General features: G+C 33.5%; 3 protein-coding genes across 4 annotated transcripts in view; all 3 read right to left on the reverse strand.

Annotated features, from left to right (window-relative positions):
• Window positions 1–24,442, reverse strand: part of LOC126888461 (zinc finger protein 664-like) — a 365,892-nt gene that overhangs the window by 310,518 nt on the left and 30,932 nt on the right. The window lies entirely within an intron of this gene.
• LOC114326445 (zinc finger protein 726-like) lies at window positions 4,094–16,545 on the reverse strand. Of its 2 annotated transcripts, XM_050656790.1 has the most exons (3): window positions 16,194–16,545; window positions 5,707–6,651; window positions 4,094–5,622 (listed from the first exon to the last, which is right to left on the reverse strand). In XM_050656790.1, exons 1-3 carry the CDS (start codon window positions 16,543–16,545, stop codon window positions 5,387–5,389), a joined length of 1,533 nt encoding a protein of 510 aa, XP_050512747.1. In that variant the 3' UTR covers window positions 4,094–5,386. The 2 variants fall into 2 exon arrangements, with proteins under 2 accessions (XP_050512747.1, XP_050512746.1); XM_050656789.1 differs by having other exon boundaries at window positions 4,094–6,651.
• Window positions 13,891–15,310, reverse strand: LOC114326446 (uncharacterized). Its single transcript, XM_028274817.2, has 3 exons — window positions 15,163–15,310; window positions 14,849–14,965; window positions 13,891–14,425 (listed from the first exon to the last, which is right to left on the reverse strand). The coding sequence occupies exons 2-3, from the start codon at window positions 14,935–14,937 to the stop codon at window positions 14,128–14,130; spliced, it is 387 nt and encodes a 128-aa protein (XP_028130618.1). The 5' UTR covers window positions 14,938–14,965; window positions 15,163–15,310; the 3' UTR covers window positions 13,891–14,127.

A 24,442-nucleotide genomic window follows, 5' to 3' on the forward strand; every position in this document is an offset into this window, starting at 1 on the left:
ACTAACATGATTCCTGTCATTTGACATGTTCTTCGGGTTCCACTCATTAAAATGCCCAGTTGGTGATAAATACGTCTGATTGTTGCAAGAGAGTTTAACGAAAGGTTAACAAATTAATTGGATGTTTTTTCGAACAAAATACATGGGACGTTTTCGTAATCTGACGTTCCAACTTTTTAAACTGTTCCACAATTAAAACTTCCCCTGTTCCAATGTTCCTGTACATCAAAGTTAGTTTTTAAACTGTTCCACAATTAAAACTTCCCCTGTTCCAATGTTCCTGTACATCAAAGTTTGTCCGACTAGACACCGTTAAGCCATTAACAAATTTTCAGCTTGCTATTAATCAACTTTTTGTTCATACGCGGTATCCAGGTCTATTACTTGTATCTAGTATCTCCATGTACTTTCTCATTGCTCAGTAATATCGATCCTACATACATAAAACATCTTGTGGAGCTCTTGTTTATTCCAGCTAACTATTCTATGTGGATTTGTAATACCATCTTTAAAAGAATATTCTGTTTTCGTTGCTCTAACTCTGATTGTTACCATCTCATACATGTCTAGCAGCACTCACATATTCAACCGGCATTCCTTTCCTACTTAGTACCAGTAGGTTTCCAGTAACTTTGGCATATGTTTCTCACGATTAATAAATACTATATGCAAGTCTTTCATTTTCTCTTTCTCAAGTTTTTCCATTAGCTGTCTTAAAATAAAAATTGCTGTTGTGGACCTGCCTTGCATAAATTCAAAATGACTTTAATTTCTATAACCTTACACTAAATTTTGTTTTCGCCATAAATATACGATAATAAAAAATGTTTACTAGAAATACAAACTAAACAAAACACTAAATACCTAATGTTTAAATTTTTTTATTATTTATAAAAAATCTGGGAAATCAAAGGAAGGGAGGCTCTTATTGGTGCAATGGCGAAGGTAAAACCCCCTCTAAACCCCGCCTGGGACCCAGTATATTTTGATATTAAAAGTACAACTCTAGTATATAATGCTGTCTATAAAATAACATCATTACTTAACAATTCTTTAAAATTTATACCTAAATTAAGTATGCATACATAAATATAATCTTATAAGAAATTTCACAATATTATGAATCAAGTAAAATCTATAAAAACAAACTAACATTCTTGTAAATTAGCCTATACAACTACAGTAGAACCCTGATCCGTGTGTAGATTATCCGTGCTATGATTACTCAAATTGAATTTTTGAGGTTTTATCAAAATAGAGTCACTATAAATCACTCGATAGAAACTCTATATACAGAAAAGGAGACTCATAATGAAAGATTTATTTTTTCTGTTATCTTTTTATGATAGGTACATATCATGTACAGTCGGAAAAATGAAAGAGTAGGGCTTTTCATTCACAGTCATTTGTTTCGAGCTTCTGTCAGGTGTCACATAATATTAATATATCTACGCCATACGTTATTGATATATACCAATGATACAAACCAAAGACGTATGGCGTAGATATATTAATATTATGTGACACATGACAGAAGCTCGAAACAAATGACAGTCGATGAAAAGCCCTATACCCATGAACGATCACATCAATCACTTATTTTGTATTTGCTGTCGTTTTCTATAAATGACAAACGTTCGTTATAGAAAGACAGCAAAAAAATAAGTGATTGATGTGATCGTTCATGGGTATTCTTTCATTTTTCCGACTGTATAATATACATATGTATCATATTACATAAGACATTAATGATCAGATTATCCATGCTTTTCAATTATTATCCGTGCCACATCCGGTCCCGAGGAGGCTCCTGCGTCTCAATTTTTCACTTCTTTGTAATTTCTTTACCTTTTTCTAAAATTATTCCATTGTTCTTTGAATTACAATATTTTTTTGGTGTTTTCCTTGATCACAATTGTCAGTTCTAGCTTCCCTCTGACAAACTCATTAATTTCCTCCTCATGTCTTGATTTGATAATTGAAGTTTCTTCCAAACACCTTACAGCATCATCTAAAACAGAGTTAGTATTATTCACAAGGTATTTTTCACCTCATATACTTTACAGTTGCACTGGTAACAGTGAATACAAATTTTACAAACTCTACAAAACAATGTGTAAGGCTGTTGTCTCCAACAGACGCTGTAGGCTGCGTATGTCACGCTGTAGGCTGCGTATGTCACGTTGTAGGAAAATTGTTCATTTTCGTTCTTTTAATAAACTTTGAAGGAAAAAGCTATCTTACAACCAAACAGAGTTAAAGAAAAGAGTAATTCCAAAACTAATTCAAATTAAGAAGTGAATTGAAGTGGCCACCGACTTACCGGTGGTATCCAATAGATGCCTTAGGCTGTGTACAGTGTTTATTGGAGACCACTGCCTTACACTCACTTTCATCTACCTGTGTTATAAGTTACATTATGTAATATAATAGGATCCCAAAGGGATTTTACCTGAAATTGCTCATGTACCTTCACATTCTTCACTACGTGGCACCTCAGTCATTAATTTCTCTACAACCATTTTTTCTTGTATTTTTGACAGATGCATGGTTCTTAATTCTTCTTTATGTCCAGCATGTGTTTTCCAATATATAACTGACGGAAACCTGTCCTTGATCTCTCAGTTTGCAAATCAGTCTGGAGGGACAATTAATGGACTAGATTTCTCTGTCCTAATTTTATAGTTGGGCTTATATCCTAAAGATAGACAAGTACCTATAAGTTTTAATTATTGCAAGTAACAAAGGACTTACCATATCAATGAATACTCTCCTAGCATATATTATGTTACTTCTGTTACACTCATAGCATGACATTGATTATACTCATAGTATAAATCATCTTGTTTCTTTGTGTGAACTGTTCTAGACCTTACATAACTTGTCTCAATTTTCTGCATATCTTTCCACGTCTTCATATTTCCATTCTTGAACAAATTTTTCAAAAACATGAAAGTATCAGACAGACAAAAAATATACTTAATATACATAACCACAAAAATTCATCAAAATCCATATGTCTATGTCAAAATCAGATGATAACAAATCACCGCAAACGTCCGTGTGTACTTTGGTACTTTAGTAGTCTGTTGGGAATTTGGGAACACCTCTTCTACTTACGTCTATACTCTGCAAATTTGCATAAATACGATCGCATCGCTTGAAACGAAAGTGCACAGAGTCCCGCTGCTGTTTCGGCAGTGTAAGTTATAATTGGCCTAACTACTCTGCCTGTGGGGCCGTTGGGTGTCTAATTAGTCATAGCCTAATTAAAAAATTATAAGTATTAATAATGGGTGTCGCCTCCTCTGGCCCTTGGGACTTCCAGGTTCGGAAATCCATTCGTAATATGGATATCCGATTGGGGAATATTGTCACTCCTCTACCCCAGCCGTCTTGGTCTCTCCGAAGGATGTAGGGGCTGGTACTCTTGCTCCTATCCGTTTTTCGAGGTTGTCCTTAATGTGTTCAATTGGGTTAAAATCGGGACTGCGTGCCAGCTATGGCAAAACTTGAATCCCGACTTCATTAAGTACTCACAGGTGAATCTTGCGGTATGGCAACGTGCATTGTCATGCATTAATCTGAAGTTTTGTCACGGTCCCAGGCCGGCCCTGGAATCAGGGCCGGGCCTTGGAAATCAGTAGACTAATTGTACATAACTATATAGACATTTTTGGAATTAGAGTTTAGTTGCGAATTTGAAACCGTCGGTGTACTTTGATATGTAACGGGCGCGGTATAATTTTTGAATTTGTAATTAGATAAATTAGTAAATTTGGTGTAATAAATAAATTAGATAACGTAGTTTGTAAAATAAAAGATATAAATTTAGTGTTTTTCATTTGTTTAGAAGTTATTAAAAAATAAATAAAGTCAACTAAAACTAAACATTAGTGCCTAAAAGATCATAGAATAGTTATTTTCCTAACTAGTGCGGAAAGTGATACTTTCACGCACGAGACTGCCGTTGACCCGAACGACGCGATAGCGGAGTTCGGGCAAGCATTCGAGTGCAGGGAAGACACTTTCCGCATGAGTTAAGAACAATATTTTTTGTAAAACCGTAGGTTTGGAAAAAAGCCACAAAAAATAGAGTTATATCAATTTTTATTTAGAAGTGAAAATACACAAATTAATTCTTAGACAAGGTTGTCAAAACCAAACTTTCAATATAATGGGTTACCACGACGGCGATATTGGTTACCATGACGACGATTCAAAACCATTGTAATTGTCTACTGATCTGATTTTTAAATATTATGTCAAAATAATTTTATTTCATCGAATTATCAGTAGTAATTGCACAAGAGCTCTAAAATTATTGAATTTTTCCCGAGTGACACTTTGACAGTTTTAATTTATTACACGTTTGAACATGTTTTTTATGTTAATTTTTTGTGTGTGTAAATAAAAGTAAAAGTTGTCTTAATCATTCTTTTCATTGTTTATTACTATTATTTTAAAAACTAATTTATTTATTTTTAAAGTATTTAGACTTATTATACTTTGTATCAAATAAACCTGGTTTAAACCAAATAAACCTGGTTTTCTTGGAAAAAACCTTGGTTTTTGCCAACCCTGTTACTCAGATCAATCTCCAGTGTGCACTCTCAAATGGTATTTCAAATTACTTGCTGCTCTACTAAACTGCTTAAAACAAATTTCACATTTGTGAGGTTTTACACAAGTGTGCACTCATGTTTTTTTTAATTACTTGATTGAATAAATTGCTTAAGACAAATTTCACACGAGTGGAGTTTTTCTCCAGTGTGCTCTCTCAAAGGTGATTTTAAATGACTGAATTGGATAAATAGCTTAAAACAAATTTGACACTTGTGAGGTTTTTGTCCAGTGTGCACTCTCAAATAATGTCTTTTTTAAATGGCTTGTGTCAGAAAATTGTTTAAAACAAAATTCACACTTGTGAGGTTTTTCTCCAGTGTGCACTCTCAAATGTGATTTTAAATGACTTGCTTGAAAAAATTGCTTTAAACAAATGTCACACTTATAGGGTTTTTCCCCAGTGTGTACTCTCAGATGTAACTTCAATTCATTTGCTCGCATAAATTGCTTAAGACAAATTTTACACTTGTGAGGTTTTTCTCCAGTGTGTACTCTCAAATGTGATTTTAAATCACTAGATTGAATAAATTGCTTAAGACAAATTTCACATGAGTGGGGTTTTGCTCCAGTGTGCACTCTCAAATGTGTTTTTTTAAATGACTTGCTTCAGAAAATTGTTTAAAACAAATTTCACACTTGTGAGGTTTTTCTCCAGGGTGCACTCTGAAATGTCTTTTTAAATGACTTGCTCGAGGAAATTGCTTAAGACAAATTTCACACTTGCGATGTTTTTCCCCAGTGTGATCTCTTAAATGGTATTTCAAATAACTTGCTTGACTAAACTGTTTAGAACAAATTTCACACTTGTGAGGTTTTCCCCAGTGTGCACTCTCATATGTTGTTTTAAATTGCCTGCTAGACTAAATTGCTTATAACAAAGTTCACACTTGTGTGGTTTCTCCCCAGTGTGCACTCTCAAATGTATTTTCAAATCACTCGCTTGAATAAATTGCTTAAAACAAATTTCACACTTGTGAGGTTTTTCTCCAGTGTGCACTAACAAATGTCTTTTTAAATGACTGGATTGAATAAATTGCTTAAAACAAATTTCACACTTGTGAGGTTTTTCTCCAGTGTGACCTCTCAAATGGTATTTCAAATGACTTGACGAAGTAAACTGCTCAAAACAAATTTCACACTTGTGAGGTTTTTCTCCAGTGTGAAATCTCAAATGTAATTTCAAATCACTTGCTTGAATAAATTGTCTAAGACAAATATCACACTTGTGGGGTTTTTCCCCAGTGTGCACTCTCATATGTTTTTTTAAATTACTTTTTTGAATAAACTGTTTAAAACAAATTTCACATGAGTGGGGATTTTCTCCAGTGTGCACTCTCAAATGTGATTTTAAATCACTTGCTCGAATAAATTGCTTAGGACAAAGTTCACACTTGTGAGGTGTTTCTCTAGTGTGCACTCTCAAATGTGTTTTTAAATGACCTGCTCGACTAAATGGCTTAAAACAAATTTCACACTTGTGAGGATTTTCTCCAGTGTGCACTCTCAAATGTACTTTTAAATTACCTACTTTACTAAACTGCTTAAAACAAATTTCACACTTGTGAGGTTTTTCTCTAGTGTGCACTCTCAAATGTGTTTTTAAATGACCTGCTCGACTAAATGGCTTAAAACAAATTTCACACTTGTGAGGATTTTCTCCAGTGTGCACTCTCAAATGTACTTTTAAATTACCTACTTTACTAAACTGCTTAAAACAAATTTCACACTTGTGAGGTTTTTCTCTAGTGTGCACTCTCAAATGTGTTTTTAAATGACCTGCTCGACTAAATGGCTTAAAACAAATTTCACACTTGTGAGGTTTTTCTCCAGTGTGCACCCTCAAATGTATTTCTAAACGACTTGCTTCACTAAACTGCTTAAAACAAATTTCACATTTGTAAGGTCTTTCGTTGATGTATTTAGTTGATGTTTTTCCTTCAGCATGAGGATTTGTATAATTTGCTTCGTGCGATGAATGTTCAGGTAGTGCTTCCATGATTTCCATTTTGGTGTCTTGGAGAAAATCTAAAAATCAAACTGACTGTAATATAAATTTTTCAGTACAATATTTACATTCAGAAAATGAATGTGAAAACAAAGAACTAATCAAATTAACGCCTAAGTTATTTTTTTTTTCAACTTTCAACACGTGGCAGGCAATTAACGAAAGAATATTAAAAGTAGAATTGACAGGCATACATGGAGAAAACTGCACAATATTAGCTGTATATTGACCAAGCGAAGACAAGAACTCAGCAATAAAAGATACATTTTGGGACGAGCTAACAATAATTACATAAGAATGCGAAGGAAGAATATTCATCGCTGGAGACTTTAACAGCAGAGTTGGTAAACAAGAACACAAATATATAAGAAAGTAATCGGTGCACATGGGGAAGATACGAGGAACAATAACGGCAAGAGACTGCTTGAATACTGTCAACTACATAATCTAATAATATTCACAAATACACACGGAAAGTTATAAGCAGAGGAGAAAAATCAATAATCGATTATGCAATAGTGGAAAAAGACTACAGGGCAAACATTACCGACTCCAAATTAAGAAGAGGTGCAGAGATCAATAGTGATCACTAACTGGTGTAACAAAAATTAAACACCAAATTATGAAGAACGAGGAACAGAAAAGAAATTCTTCTTCTTATTATGCAATCCACTAATGGATGTTTGCGATCACGTTTGGCCATTTTTTGTCTATCGAAGAAAAGAAATACAGAAAGAAAAGTAGAATTTGAATCAATAAGATCTTACAAGTTGACAGAAGAAAATGTGAGAACTAAATATGAAGAAATAATAAATCGAGAAATTGAAAAAAGACAATTAAAAATGATAGATGCAGATGTGGATCAATTATGGAATGGTATAAAAGAAATTATTATTGAGGCATCCAAGGAGGCTTGGTGGAATGAACAAATTAAATCAGAAACAAAGGAAAAGAAAAGAAGGTACCTTTAAAAGAAGGTAACTATCAAGCAAAACAACTGAAACATATGAGTAATATATAGAACAGAAAAATAGTAAAAAATATGATAAAAGATGCAAAAGAAGAAAGTAAACAATTCGGGGAAAAATAGAATAAGATAGTAAAAGTAACCAAAAGCTGTTTTATAAGACCATGAAAACTGTAAGAAGGGGAAAAAATACAGTCCAATTAAAAATTAGAGACGAAACAGGAAACATTTTGACACACGAAGAAAAAATAATAGAAAGGTATTTTCAAAAACTATTATCAACAGAAAATGAAGCACCAGAATATACCATTAACATGTCAAATACCGGAGAAACCATAGAAGGAACGCAAGACATTGCAATAACATGGGAAGGATTTATACAAGCACTGACAAAATTGAAGAGCTCTTGGGAGGTTGCCTTGTTGGATTCTTCGAAAAAGATGTTCGTGGACTAAGTCATAGGTGACTGGGTATCTCATTATTTGATTTCTTTATAAAACATCGCCTAAGCACAATACAACACAATAGTGATGTTGATTATAGTTACTTTTGCGTATTCGTTACAAATCGTTACTTTTGTATAAAGTAATCATTTACAGTATTCATTACTTTGATTACTTTTGTAAAACTTACTCTTACTTACTTACTTTATAAAACATCGCCTAAGCACAATACAACACAATAGTGATGTTGATTATAGTTACTTTTGCGTATTCGTTACAAATCGTTACTTTTGTATAAAGTAATCATTTACAGTATTCATTACTTTGATTACTTTTGTTACTTTTGTATTTGAGTACCGGTAATCATATCAAGAATCGTATTTCTCAGTAGGTAGATATTTTGTATAGGTATTCCGATATAACGACCTTCACCGATCTGTTTAAGGGATAAATCGTTACTTTTGTTTAAAGTAATCATTTACGGTATTCGTTACTTTGATTACTATGATTACTTTTGTTACTTTTGTATTTGAGTACCGTTAAATCGAGAATCGTATTTCTCAGTAGGTAGGTATTTTGTACAGGTATTCCGATATAACAACGACCTTCACCAATATGTTTAAGGGATAAAAATGATTTGGTTACTATGATTACTTTTGTTACTTTTGTATTTGAGTACCGGTAATCATATCGAGAATCGTATTTCTCAGAAGGTAGGTATTTTGTATAGGTATTCAGTCACACCCTTAAAACGCTTCATACCGATAACGATATTCGATAACACTCGTAAAATACCGGTCCCGTCCGTTACTCGCTGGGATACGATTTGGTTTTTTTTATAGAAAGTAATCAAGTGTACTGGTTGTAGATACAATAGGGAACTTGCATAAATGTTTAAATTCGAAAAAAATGTTATAAATCACAACAGAACATAATTTAAAACATGTATCAAAGATAAAAAAAATTTGTAGGTCTTTCGTTTGGTCCCCAAAGGCGATTAAAAATTCAAATTAAAACAGGTGGCCTAAAACGCGTCGTGACGTCATTCGTACAGAATTTTAAATTAGACGTTATAGACGTCAGTAGAAAATACATTTATTTGACGTTACAAGTGTTTTGATCGTTTGAACTATTCATAGAAAACTGTACTTTTACAAAATGGTTTTATTTTCCGTAGTAAACCTTCTTTCCTTTTCTTCAATAACTATATCAAACTCCAATGTCAACAAACTGGTATATATTATTACAATGACATACGATAAATGTTAATAGAACATAAATATTTTTCCTTTATTTCGCGACGAGGTATACCAAAATAGGTGGAGGCCAATAAACTAAAGAAGAAGAAGAAGAACATACCTAATGGACAGCCTAAGTCTTGACGTCACAAAATTGGGAGGAGCTTATATTTGGCTCCAAACAATTCTGTTTATAATGTTAAACCAGAGAACAAGGACCACAGAGAAACGACACAACCGCACTAAAAACGTGTACCGTTTTTGAAGACGCATGCGCGAACCTGGTTGCTTTAAGTATCACCAGCATGCTAATTCTGTCCCTCCTGGTTGTTTTACGATAGTCCGTAGGCGTGTATGGTAAATACTCGACTTAAAAGTTTGTTTGAGCATTTATATAATTATAATAGTTAAAATGTCTGGTTACTCGTATGTGTTTCACGGATGTTCATCTGCGACAGGAAGAGAAATAAGTTTATTTAGATTTCGTAAGAATAATAACAGGTAATTGTAATTGCTTTGTAATTTTTACATAAGTATTAGTTATTACGTATCTAATAGTCTTAATTTGACTTGATTAAATATTATTGATAATAAATCATGACGAAAGTGATTCATTTTCTTGAATTTAATTACCCCTACGTAATGCATAAAAAACTAAACTTCGCTCTGCCAAGCAAGGGATATTTCAAATTAAAAATATTAAATTTGGTGTCAGACGTAAGTCTACGAAGGGTCAGCCAGGTCAAAAATTCAACAGATGTTTTCCGTATGTTATCGCACTCCAAGATATCCTATGTCCACTCCAAGGTATGTTATCGTCCTATTTTTACGAAATAAAAAAATATAAAGAGTTCTATACACGAGAATTTTTTATTTAAACGACAAAAACAAAGTACGATTCAAACAAAAATTGTTGGAAACATAATTGGGCCGATAATTGAGAAAATCTTAAAATTATAGCAGAACAAGACTTCAAAATTGCAAAAACACGGTTGCAAATAAACAAACTTACATTCAATAATGAAAAAACTAAATACTTATCTACCTTTTGCAGTGCAGTATACAAAAATTATCTGCCAAATTTTAATTATTTAAATATAAATAACAAAGGTTACCTATATATATGGATCGGAGCATACATCGGAATCGTATTGTAGTGTTGTTTTCTGAATAGTTTGTATTTTTGAATGTACCTAATATCTTTAGAAACAAAGAAAGTAGACGATTTTGTAGTTTAACATGTCTTTTGTGGATGCAAAGGTACAAAGGTGGATACATCGATATTATATTGTAGTCTTGTGTTTTATTTCACAACGTATTATGTTTTCCGTCTTTTGGGTTATTTTTTCGGATATTAGCGCACTCATCACCGTATATTATATTATAGCTTTCCGTGCGTGACAAGCTTTAGGTTCTTGACGTTCGGCAATATTTGTACTGCTTAGAGCCAATTTAAAATATTTACAGAGATAAAATTCCGCTTAAAGAAACATTGTCAAATTATGAAACATGAAGAGAATTAAATGTAAAATGTCTTCATACTTTTGCTCCAAAGATATATCAGAGAAGGTATACGTTTCCAAGACAATAACAATATTGACATTCGATTTCAACATAAAGTCTTTTTATCGATCACGAACATTTGTCACTCAAAGAGAATTGGAACTTTCAGAGTTTGTGACATTTCCGTGGAAGTTACAATGGCTATGTTATTTTTCGATAACCCATATTAAAAAATATAATTTATTAGGAAATACCCCGACGAACAAATTATATCTTGTATCAGCCCAAGCCAAAAACAATCAGTGAATGTCACACCTACCGTAGGAAATAGGTATATTTTATTATTGGTCTTTCAATGCCAAAATCAGGATAAACAAAAAGCTATTTATATTTATGGTTCCAATCAATATGATTTTCACCATTACTTTGCATTGTGCGATATATTTGCAACCTTTTGTAAATCAAAAATGATTCCATTATTATAAAGAATGCCAACAAAAGTCGGCCCTGCACGCAACTTTTTTTTCGGTGCAATATTTTATATTTATTGAAAGTCAACATAAATGCTTAATTTTATTTACGAATTTATATGTATTGTGTGACATGCCCACTGACTATTGGTACGCTGGTTATTCAGGTTGCTTTCAAGGTCATTGGCGGCGTGCTCACGAAGGATCAAAGGCGTGTCGCTTCTCTGTGGTCCTTGTTCTCTGGTTAAACACTCATAAGGAATTTTTAATTTATTGTTTACGTGGTTTGTGTGACAAAATAAGACTTTTCATTTAGGTATTTAGTTAAAGAAACGTGCCAATTAAGAGATTTTTATTCGTTTTTGCCCAGGTGAGTTAATTTAATGCAATGATTAGAATGTAAACAGTTTTGAGGTTATGTTTATTTTCAATCACTAAGGAATAAAAACCACCTGAGCAAAAACGAATAAAAATCTCTTAATTAACACGTTTCTTTAACGAAATACCTAAATGAAGTCTTATTTTGCCACACAAAGCACATAAATGAAAAATTCCTTATGACCATTTAAGGTTACAAACAAAATTGTTTGGAGCCAATATAAGCTCCTCCCAATTTTGTGACATTTGTGACGTCAGACTTAGGCTGTCCATTATAACCCAGTGATGTGGGAGAGAGGGGATATGACATAAGAGATGCTCTCGTGTTTACTAAATGGGACCACTTGATTTGACACTTTTGGGGAAGGCAATATGGCGGCGGGCAGGTTTTTTATGTTATATGTGGAATATATGTTGTTAATTAATTATTCAAATTATTAATTATATATATTTATATAATATAACATATTATAATATATTATGACGGTAAGCGGAAATAACATACTTACAAACAAATCTACCCAATTAGCAGCATACGCGGATGATATAAACATAATGAGCAGAACAATGAATGCAGCGGAAGAAACCTACGTTGAGTTGAAACAGAGTGCAGAAGCAGTAGGGCTAGCAATAAACACAAATAAAACAAAACTACCCATACAAACCAGATCAAATAGACCGGCGCAACAACACTTTATTGACGATATAGAACATGTGAATAGATTCACGTACCTAGGAATGGATCTGGTTGCAAGCAGTGAAGAAGAACCGGAAATAAATAGAAGGCTTGTGCTGGCAAATAAAGCCTATTTCGCGATGGGCCACATATTCAAATCGCGAGACGTACACCGGAAAACAAAACTCCGGGTATATAAAACAATAATCAGGCCCATAGTAAGTTATGGCTGCGAAACATGGGTGGTGACACAGAAATCTGCCAATGCATTAGATGTGTTTGAAAGAAAAGTATTACGTAGGATACTGGGCCCAATAAGGGAAAATAACAACTGGCGAATTAGGTATAATAGAGAAATATACGAGCAATATAGCGAACCAACTCTAGCACAACACACTAAACTGCAGAGATTACGGTGGGCAGGGCACGTGGTCTGCATGCATGAGAATAGAATCCCCAGAAAATTGCTGAATGCAAGAATGCAGGGAAGAAGACTGGTTGGAAGACCTAAAAAGAGATGGGAAGACGAGGTCGATGAGGATGCCAGGAACTTCCTGGGAACGCGTTCATGGAAAAGAACAGCGGTAAATCGAAATGATTGGAGAAACTTATTGAAGGAGGCCCAGGCTCGATTTGGGCTGTAGTGCCATTGGATGGATGGATATAATATAATACAACTTTATAATTATATACTTTATATAGAACAGAATACACTGCCAAAGAGTTGTTCCGCCATATTGCCTTCCCCATTTAGCCCATGAAAGTGATCCCATCTACTTCACCTCATGTCACATCCCCTCCCTCCCACATTACTGTTATAACCATAAACGGAACCATATAGTTAAACTGAGTGACGTCACGGGCCGTTTGACCTATTTTAAGATACCGAAGACTTTAAATTTGTACTTCTAAGTTATTATGAGTTTTTGAAGCGTGAAATTTTGGAAATCTCATTTTTATACAAAACTGAACAATATTATGTAATAAAAAAAATGTTCAAGTTCCCTATAGTCGTTACTCGATCTGATACGATTGGTATGAAGTAATCAGAGTAATCAAAATAATCAAAGTAGATACAATAGTCGTTACTTGCTCTAATGATAATAACATCACTACAACACATGATACTATGACAGGAAGATATACACACTTGCAATTCTAAATTCAATCGACTGGCGCATGACTGGCAACGCTGTTTCATTACTATAAATGAATAACTTGAAACTTGAACTGTTAACGGTGAGTGGCCCTTGATGCCATATGTTGCACTAAGAATTCATAACTAGTTACTTTATGTGAACACGTGGTTTGAAAATGCATAATTAATTTGTAAAATTAATTATAGAAATATATGAATCTACGATTTGATTGTGTACATTACAAACAAAATAAATAAAGCTATAAGACATAAATTAAATATTATACAGAGCCGGTAAAACATAAATAATTTGAAAAATAAACGAAAAGCATGTCATACTTCAGACTTTATGAATATTATATATTATTATTTATTTATATTATTTGAAAATTTTTATGATTTTCCTCTTGCGGATATTATAATTATCTTTAATATTTTTATTTAGCATCCTTATTTTAAAATACATTTTACATCTAAAAAAAAGTAATTTTACGTCGTCACTGAGATTTACTTGTTTTGCGGCTTCTAATAGGTTTTTCAGATGATGTTTACTAATTTTTAATGTACTGTGATTATAAGTACGAAAAATATGTTCCAGTTCACTACATTTAGTTACAAATTCCAGGGTTGGTTTTAGTAAACCACCCTCAGAAACGTGGTTTACCCAAGTAAACGATTTATCGTTAGCATCTGGAATCCCATCGTCTTAACGTTCCTACAGCTGAAAGGAAGTAGCCTCTTTTTCTTAATAAACGATAGGACCTTGCCCCTGCAGCGTGCAAAGGAATTGCTGAGGCAAAATCTTCAATTGACCACTTAATTTGTTTTTTAGTTTTTAATTTTTTTAACTGCCCTTCAGTAAAAATTCTTTCAACTGTACTTTTTTCCTCCTTCTCTCTACTAAGAAGTTCCTTCAATTTTTTATTTTCAGTTTGCAAATTCTTTATTTGTTCCATGGCTTTTTTGACTATGTCGTTTTCACTGAAATTAATTAATTTTTAAGTAGATCATAACAAATATGTACAGTAGAACCCTGATTATCCGTGTGCGGATTATCCAGGCTGCGGATTATCCAGGCTGCGGTTTATCCGTGCTATAATTTTCTATTTCTTAAATTGCATTTTGGAGGTTTTATCAAAATAGAGTCACTGTAAATCACTCGGCGGAAACTCTATACGCAGAGAGGGAGACTCATAATGAAAGATTTATTTTTTCTGTTGTCTTTTTATGGTAGGGTTATATGTATGGATATACGTACATATGTATTACAATAAGAAATAAATGTTCGGATTATCCGTGCTTTTCAATTTTCTGTGCCAACGTCCGGTCCCGAGGAGCACGGATAATTGGGGTTCTCCTGTATTATGTAAATTTGTAGATTTTAAAAATAGGTTTTTCTCTTACATTACTGTTTGAGTAGCGATATCCTTAAATTTTGTGTCGCAAGTTTCTTCTACTGCTTGTTTTGCAATCTGATCTAACACATTTGACATTTCAGGTTGTAGTTTATTTGTGTTTTCTCTGTAATAAAAGTTAAATACATAAAGAACACATTTCATTACCATATTCGTAGTAAAAAATACATCCAAAATGAGTTATTTATGGAGCTATCAAAAATACAGTGTTACTTCGAATTCAGAGTTCTATTAAAATAGCCATTAGTATCTATAGAAACATTTTGTCTGTCGTTAAATTGTGTATAAAATCAAAATACTTACATGTTTTTTAATACATCGTGTATTTTGCGTGTATTTTCAATCGATGTTTTAGCACTTGGGGTCTTTATTAAATGAAGAGAAAGTATTGCATCATTTCTTAACTTCCACTTGTTGTCAGGTAATCCCAATAGTTTTTCTTTTAAAACAATAGTCAGCTTCTGTAAAATGTTTTAAGCATATTCTCGCTGAAAAACACTTGAAGACCCACACTTTATGTATATGTTTGTCTCTAGGAAACACGAAAGAATGGCACTTCGAAAAAGTTTTACTTTTTTTATTGTTATTGTTTAAACAACCCACCACTGCACAATACATGGTAAACAAAAATTAGTCTTCTTTATAAAGTAGGTACAGATAGCTGAGAGCAACTTGCGTTCGATAAACAAATTAGGTGATATTAACATAGTAAACTGAACGTTTTCACCACAAAATTTATATAACTATATAATATAAAAGTTTTTACTACATAAACGAATAAACAAAAATCTCATTCAATACGTTTTGAAGCAACACGTGAGAGATAACTATTGTATTAACACGAATGAACATGAACACAAATAAAGAATTCAACTTGGAGCCAGGAAAGTTGTCTCTGGTTTATGTCGCAGTGGTGATAGGGATGCAAGACCATCATGTGCATTGATTTGTCTTCTTGTCATAATATCATGACTACAACACAACCATATTCTTCATCTGTAACTGTAACGCTGGGTCCAATGGACCGATAACTACAAATACTTAAAATACAATAACGCATCAACAGCAGTTTATAGCCGTCTGGGTACAAACTGCCACTTTCTGGGAATACCTAAAATAGAAGGCTGCTAACTCCTAAGCAAGCAGAAGGGACTAAAATAATCTTTTTCAGTCTACTAGACAGGGCGTTACATACGAAGGGTTAAATAAAACAGTATTTCAGCTCTATGAAGGATACAGAAGACAGACCATCCTTAAATTGTATTTAAGATCAAAATTATATTTATACTAGGTCTAAATATGGAAGAAAGGATTAAATATAATAGTTTACTAACCTGTTTCATTTTGTTGGTTTTTTTCAAATGGGCTAAATTTATTCCCAAGTTTTTCTATTTCAGTTTTTATGGAATGTTCCTCTAAGTATAAATAATCATAGGTGCCATGTGTACTATGCCCACTGGATTTCTCCTTAAGTTCACATTTAAAGCTATCCAAAACCAAAAGGGCATCATCCAAGTCATTATACTCTGTTTCTACTTTACAGGATTCATCACTAATCTCTTGTTTTACCTCCATTTTATTACACTTGATTTTATGTATTTCATTAATAATTATACAACAATTCCCTATATAAGGAACACTTTTTACAACTTCACATTTACAAAATATTACAATATACAAATACATACAATGCTGTGTTTACAATAGGGCTTTTCATTCACAGTCATTTGTTTCGAGCTTCTGGACGGATTATGCGACATTTGACAGAAGCTCGAAACAAATGACAATCGATGAAAAGCCCTATTAAATTATAATTAACATTACAATTTTACATTACAACTACAATAAAAATGTTAAAACAAAAACAAATGGCATATTATGACATATGGAAATTCTTTGTTCCTTGATAAGCTGTCATTACGATTCAGATAAGTTGATTGGTTACAGCGTTGCCAGGTCTACAAACTTATAATATATTTATTATTCATTTACGGACCGAAGTCCATTAGTACATGATACAATTAAAATTTTTTACAATTAAAATGTCACACAAATTAGAAAAATAAGATCTAGTAGATACAAAATTGGTAAATACATAACAAACAATAATAAAGAATAAACTTACTTGCTCTCATTCAACAATTGAGAGCTAGAACATTTTGAAATTGACAAATACAACTTATCCTAGAACAAAGACAATAACAGTAGTTGACAAATCAGTCTTGAAATCAGAACATTAAGTTAAGTATAAATATAATTGTGTGGAAAACGCAGTAAAGTCGTTCACAAAGAAATCAATTTGCGGAGATAATGTGTTTGCTAATTTAAGAGTTTTAGAGAGATAGGAACTTGAACTATAATTTGTGCGGTTAATGACCTCGTGGAAGGTGGTCACAGAACGGGTGGTTCTTGAAGGTACATGTAGACCAATTTTATTTAAAAGTGGGATACAGAATTTATGACCATGAATTAAGTTATATAAGAAGCAAAGATCTTTATGTTGACGACGACTCTGTAATGAGTCAAGTCGAATAATTTGCAGTAAAGACTCATAACTTTGACCAGTGAGATGCATCTTATAAGCATAATAACGTAAGAATTTACGCTGAACTTGTTCGATTTTATTAATATGACAGTTATATTGAGGTGACCAAACACATGATGCATAATCTAAATGTGGTCTAACCAAAGAACAATAAAGAAATTTTAAAGAACGACCAGTCGTAAAGTCATAGCTGCATCTTTTAACAAAGCCAAGCATCTTTAATGACTTAGAAACCATGCTATTAATGTGTAGGTTGAAATTTAAGTTAGTATCAAGAATAACACCCAGATCTATAACTGAGTCAACTAATTGTAACCTAGTGTCCCGTATAAAGTAAGAATTATTCTCAAAGTGTCTTAGTCGAGTAAAAGTTATAGCATGGCATTTGTTTGCATTTAAGTCCATACCATTAAGTGAGCACCATTCCACAAGACCATTAAGATCTGATTGCAAATTGTAGTGATCCAAATCAGAGGTAATTATGTGAAATAATTTAAGGTCATCAGCAAATAGAAGAAATTGAGCAAAATTGAAGCTTTTATTTATGTCATTTATAAATAAATTAAAAAGGATAGGTCCTAAGTGGGAGCCTTGAGGTACACCCGATGTAACTATAATTTCATTAGAGAAATAATTCTTAATACGAACTATCTGCCTTCTATCTAATAGATAATTTCGAATCCAACTAAGCAGAGGATCAGAGAAACCCAACTGTTCGATCTTATGTAACAATAACGTATGGTTGACTCTATCGAATGCCTTGGAAAAATCTGTATAAATCGCATCTACCTGTTGTTTACTTTCCAATGCTTCATTTAAGAAGGAGGTATAATTTAACAAGTTCATTTCAGTTGATCTCCCCATAACAAAACCATACTGTTGTTCAATGATTACATTTTGTATAGTAGGCTTAATTTTGTCACATATTAAACTCTCGAATAGTTTAGGTATAGTATTAAGGATACTAATAGGTCTGTAGCTCTGTACCCCGCTTCTATCTCCATTCTTGAATATCGGTGATATAAAACTAACTTTCCAAACGGGAGGGAATTCACTCGTTTGTAATGATTTTTGAAAAATAAAGAATAAGGGACGAGCAAGATTAAAACTACAGTATTTCAGTAACTTGGGTGGGATTCCATCAGGCCCTGGACCCTTATGTATGTTTAGCTGGGATAATTTGGTATATACCTCTGAAATAGATAAGTCACAACCAGTAATGTTGAAACTAGTGTTAGCCCTTGCACTATTTGGAATAGGACATTCGTCCTCACTATATACTGCAGCAAAGTACTGAGCAAACATCTTGGCTATGGTAGGACCATCGGAACTGGTTTGGCCATTATGGTTTAAAGTGTTCGGAATGCTATTATTGTTCCTTTTAGAATTTACGAACCTCCAGAAGCTTTTAATGTTACTAGGAAGTGTATGTTCAACGTTTGCTACAAACTGATTGTATGCTTGACCTGATAAGGACTTGCATATCGACCTCAATCTAGAAAATTCATTATAGTCTTGAGGTAACCTGGTCACTTTAAATTTCTTATGAGCTTTCTTTTTAGCAATGATGCAGTTTCTTAACTCTCGGGTATACCATTTAGGAAAATTGCCGGTATAAAACTTTTTCATTGGTACATAAACATCGATAGCGCCATATAAGACATCATAAAGTATATTGACCATATCATCTAAACTTTTGTCTCTGAAAATTTCATCCCAGTATATTGTGTCTAAGTAATCAGAAATACCTTGAAAATTTGCTGATTTAAAGTCGTAGAAAAAGCCTTCAGCTTTCATTTCATCAGTTAAAACATCTCCGCGGTTTAAATTAAAGCATAAAGGAGGGTGGAAACTATCGGGGTCAACTAATCCCTCATCAGCTTCTGCGACAATGCAATTTTCATCATGAACCAAAACTAGATCAAGTAATGAGTTTACATTATTATAGATGTTATTGCGTTGGAAAAGATTTTGATAGGAACATATATGATTCATAATATTTATAGCATCTTCTTCGATTAAAGGAATGTCTGGAGCAGAAATTGCCGTAGAACAAAAATTATCATGAGACCAAGTACAGTGTAGGTTGAAGTCCCCTGCAATACAGAAATGAGAGGTGGGAAATGTATTTGAAAGATTATCGATGCTGTTATTGAAAGAGATATATTTTTCTAAAGCAGACTAAGGCCGCGTTCAGAGTGGACGAGCAAAGAGCAAAGAGCAAAGAGCAACGAGCAAAGAGCAAAAAGTGCACGTTCAGAGTGGACGAGCAAAGAGCAAAGAGCAAAGAAGTGCTAATAGCGGGTAGTTACGCTAGACGAGAGTTTAGTTCTTTTCCACTCGGCAGTGTGGATAGGAGCGGTAGGATATTTGCTCTTTACTCTCACAGTAGTCCATGTATTGAGACCGCTCCCGTCTGAAAAAATTTCCGATTCGGTCTCTTTGTGGATTCCTATTTAAAAATATTTTAAAATTTCCTTTAAACAAATCTGAAGGGTGCCGGGCGGAATTTTTGGGCAGAAATTGTTTAAACAATTTTTTTAAACAAATACAAAAGATCACGTTTTTTGCTCTGGAACATATATTTTTAAGTTTTGTGGGTCATCTAAACAACAAAGGTATCTTGTAAATGTTCTCAAAAATTGATAGTTTTCGAGTTATAGGCAATTTAAAATCTGAAAAATGCGAAAATACCCATTTTCGAGGCCTAAATACTCATATTTAAATTAGTATTTTTGAGGTTGCCAGATACTTAAATTGAAGTTTAAACATTGAGCCTCAAGACTCTGAAGAGTGATCGCGTCTAACCTTAATTTATATCGTTGTTTTTTAATTGTTAAATATGCGTGTTTATTCGATTTTTTGCCGGTGTGGCGCGCTCTATTTCAAAAATCTCCTATTTTCCTCCGAAAATTATTTTTTCTAGATTTTTTGGGATTTTCTAAATAAAATAAGTTTCTTGACATTTTTCTCAAAAGTTAACAGTTTTAAAGTTATAAGCGATTTAAAATCCAAAAATGAGTTTTTTTGTCATTTTTTGGATTTTAAATCGCTTATAACTTTAAAACTATTAACTTTTGAGAAAAATGTCAAGAAACTTATTCTATTTAGAATATCCCAAAAAATCTAGAAAAAATAATTTTCGGAGGAAATAGGAGATTTTTGAAATAGAGCGCGCCGCACCGGCAAAAAAATCTGATATACACGCATATTTAACAATTAAAAAACAACGGTATAAATTAAAGTTAGACGCGATCACTCTTCAGAATCGAAGCTGAATGTTTAATCATCAATTTAAGTATCTGGTAACCTCAAAAATACTAATTGAAATATGAATTTTTAAGCCTCGAAAATGCGTATTTTCGCATTTTTCAGATTTTAAATCGCCTATAACTCGAACATTATTAATTTTGGGGAAAAATTACAAGATACCTTTTTTGTTTAGAATAACCCAAAAAACCTAAAAATATATAATAATAAAAATGGTATACATTTTTATTTTATAGTCGTATTACTCCGTAGAGTAAGTGCACACCTACATTGCCTACATTGGATCCGATTTTCTCCGATCACATCAGATCAGATCAGATCAGATCCGATCCGATCCGACAGGCGGTGCCTACATAGGGCTTTTCATTCACAGTCATTTGTTTCGAGCTTCTGTCATGTGTCACATAATATTAATTTATGTACGTCATACGTTATTGGTATATAAACAATACAAACCAAAGACGTATGGCGTAGATATATCAATGTTATGTGACACGTGACAGAAGCTCGAAACAAATGACAGTCGATGAAAAGCCCTATTGGATCCGTCTTTCTCCGATCAGATCAGATCCGATCAGACCGGTTTTCCGGCGAGGGTGCCTACATTGGTTCAGTAATCTTCCGACCACCGACCACCGACAATAAGTTCCGATGAAGATGTGTTGAGATGATGACATTGAATATATTTAAACATGTTAGCTTGCAACCCCCAACTTGCAACAAACTTGCAACCAGTTTGCAACCAACTTGCAACCAATTTGCAACCAACTTGCAACCATCTTGCAACCAACTTGCAACCAACTTGCAACTAAAATTGCAACTCAACTTGCAACCAATCGGAATGAAACCAAACACTTCTCGATGAGAATAGGAGAAGCTACTCCCGACGTCGGCCGATATCGGATCTGATCTGATCTGATCGGATCGGAGAAAAACGGATCCAATGTAGGCACTCCCATTTAATACTATGGGTTTATTTTTTATTTCGACGTCGGCCGACGTCGGATCTGATCTGATCTGATCGGATCGGAGAAAACGGATCCAATGTAGGCACCCCCATTTAATACTATGGGTTTATTTTCTATTCCGACGTCGGATCTGATCTGATCGGAGAAAATCGGATCAAATGTAGGTGCGGCCTAACTAGGTGCATTTTTCCGTTGGAACTTTACCAGCTGCAGACGGGGGATGTGAATTGCATAGTGTAGAATTCCTTCCCTCTCGTCTTCACTGCAGCATCCATTTGACTTGCAAATTGGTCTTGGAGGTGTCACCAGGAAAGTGTACCAATAAGTTTTCAATTTAAAAATCTTTTAGTAATATTTTTAATATTTTCAATATTAATAATTTACTATTAGGATTGAAAACTACTTCGTCTAAAAATATATGTTCCGGAGCAAAAAACGTGATCTTTTGTATTTGTTTAAAAATAGGTATTTATGAAAAAGTTCGTGAAGTTATGCTTTTTGCGAACGCACGCGATATTTAGAGCACGAGCGACAGCGGAGCGAGTGCTATACATCGCGTAAGTTCTCAAAAAGTACTTCATGCACAGTTTCATACAATATTTTATCTACTCTACCATAAACAAATAAAAAAACTGTAACTCTTCGTCACTGGAATTCATTTCTATTCTACAATTTTTAGAACTTTGACATTTAAAAATTCTAACTTCTTTCAAAACACAAAACTGTAAAAACTTTTGTCGTAATTTATTGCTCATTATGTCATCACCATGACAACGTCAAAGTTAAGGATATTTGATTATATGAAAGTGTGTTAAAAACAGTGCGAAAAAGTAAGTCCCATTTAAAATACATTGTTACTTCACGCTCACTTTAAACACTTCACGCACTGCTATCTATAATGACAGTTTTCACAAACTAAAAACTTACACGTAACATAACATAGAGTAGATAAAATTGTTTAAACAATTTCTGCCCAAAAATTCCGCCCGGTGCTCTTCAGATTTGTTTAAAGGGGACATTTTTGAATAGGAATTGACAAAGAAACCGAATCAAAAAATTTTTCAGACGAGAGCGGTCTCACTACATGGACCAAAGAAATCAAACTTGTTTGGTTTCGCCGCTTTGCTCTTTGCTAGCACTCTGTGCACCTCCGTTTGCCAGTATGAGTTTGATTTCTCCGCTTTGCTCTTTGCTCGTCCACTCTGAACGTACGCTTAGGAGGAAAATAAAGCGCTCCCACAATAAGCGGACAATTAGTACTGCCAACAGCCACATATATTTGTTCTATACCTGGAAAAGATTCCAGCAGTCTACTAGGGATAGATGAGCGCACTGCAATTAGAACTCCCCCCCCTCTGCTCGCAGTACTAGTGAGGTGAGAACGGTCCTTTCTATATATTACATAATCAGTAAGATCAAGTTCTGAGTCAAATATTTGGTCATTTAACCAAGTTTCAGTAAATATAATTATATCATAACAAACTCCCTGCGAATTGTTTCTAATAACACGAAGTTTAGTGCGCAATCCACGACAATTTTGATAAAAGATAGAAAAAGGAGACTTATGAAGATGGTTAAAACTTAGTTTTTTGTAACAATTTGAGGTACACCACGAATATACTTAATTATTAAATTTTGTTCGCCCTTGGAAGTCCGGTCTTGTAGTTGCGTCTTCATATTTTTCTCATAAGCTTGCTGTTTTGGAGTTAGATCAGGAGTTATGAATACATGCGAACCTTTTAATGCTGAACGGCCTTTTAATATAGTTTGGACATCATAATTACTGGGTAAGACAACTTTAAGGCTTCTGTTACCAGACTTATTCTTCTTTCCTACTCTAACAGCCTTTTGAATAGGTATGGGCTCATTGGTAATTTTCATAAAAACTGACTTTACTGCTTCCATATCGTTGTTGGATTCAGGCATATTAAAGATCATCAAATTATTTGAGCGTTGTTGACGTTCATAAATTTCTGCAAGAGTATTTTCATCCGACGAACTATTCCCTTTTAAATTGCTTTTTAATATTTCAAGTTCATTATAATAATATTCATCGGAATATTATTCATTATTCAATATTATAATATTCATCGGAAATATCCAGTGATGAAATATCCGATACATTGTTTGGATTTGTGCAAGCCAGATCAACCACAGATTACAGATGCAATTTTCAGTATAAGGCAAGTAGAAACTGATGGACAAATACAAGAATAGAGAAGGGAAGGGGAATCAAAACGATTCAGATGTTTCAAACTTAATTGTAATAAAACAATGTGTAGGTATATAAAAGTACAGCCCGTCTAATTTACTTACCGTTACACGTCATTATCTACGCCAGAGATCTAAAGGCTGTATGACACTATGCATTTTCTTGTATCATTTCTAATATCGTTTCTGGTATACATTTTCTTGTATCATTTCTTGTACGTACATTTGTGCCCTGTATGACACTATGCAAGTTCTTGTATCGAAAATTGTATGAAATTCGGCACGTGATTGGTCGAAATTTTGTTTGTGTTTGTCACCCTGTGTCATGGTAGTACTGCATCTACAGCTACAGCTGATTTTACAGATTTTATAAAATTTATAAACTTTTAATTAACATTTTAATGTTAACCAGAATTTTACGTTGACTGTTTGAGGTTGATTATTTGTGTTTTTATTTTGTTTTGATATTTGTGCTAAAATATTTGCATTAGAATTATCTTCAGTTTGATCCAATTAGGAACTATTGTATTTTGGTCTATTAAAAAATTATGCACCATGAAACCTAAATTTATAGTTTGAACTTTACTAG

This window comes from Diabrotica virgifera, chromosome 7 (assembly GCF_917563875.1).
Source record: "Diabrotica virgifera virgifera chromosome 7, PGI_DIABVI_V3a".
NCBI lineage: Eukaryota > Metazoa > Arthropoda > Insecta > Coleoptera > Chrysomelidae > Diabrotica > Diabrotica virgifera.

Bases quoted from the DNA above. Each gene is read 5' to 3' on its own strand.
- LOC114326446 (XM_028274817.2), bottom strand. From the start codon at position 14,937: ATGTCAAATGTGTTAGATCAGATTGCAAAACAAGCAGTAGAAGAAACT. The intron at 14,426-14,848 runs GTAAGAGAAAAA...AATTAATTTCAG, and splicing joins ATCGCTACTCAAACAGTAAT to TGAAAACGACATAGTCAAAA.
- LOC114326445 (XM_050656789.1), bottom strand. From the start codon at position 16,545: ATGTATTTGTATATTGTAATATTTTGTAAATGTGAAGTTGTAAAAAGT. The intron at 6,652-16,193 runs GTTAGTAAACTA...TTTGATTTTTAG, and splicing joins AAACCAACAAAATGAAACAG to ATTTTCTCCAAGACACCAAA.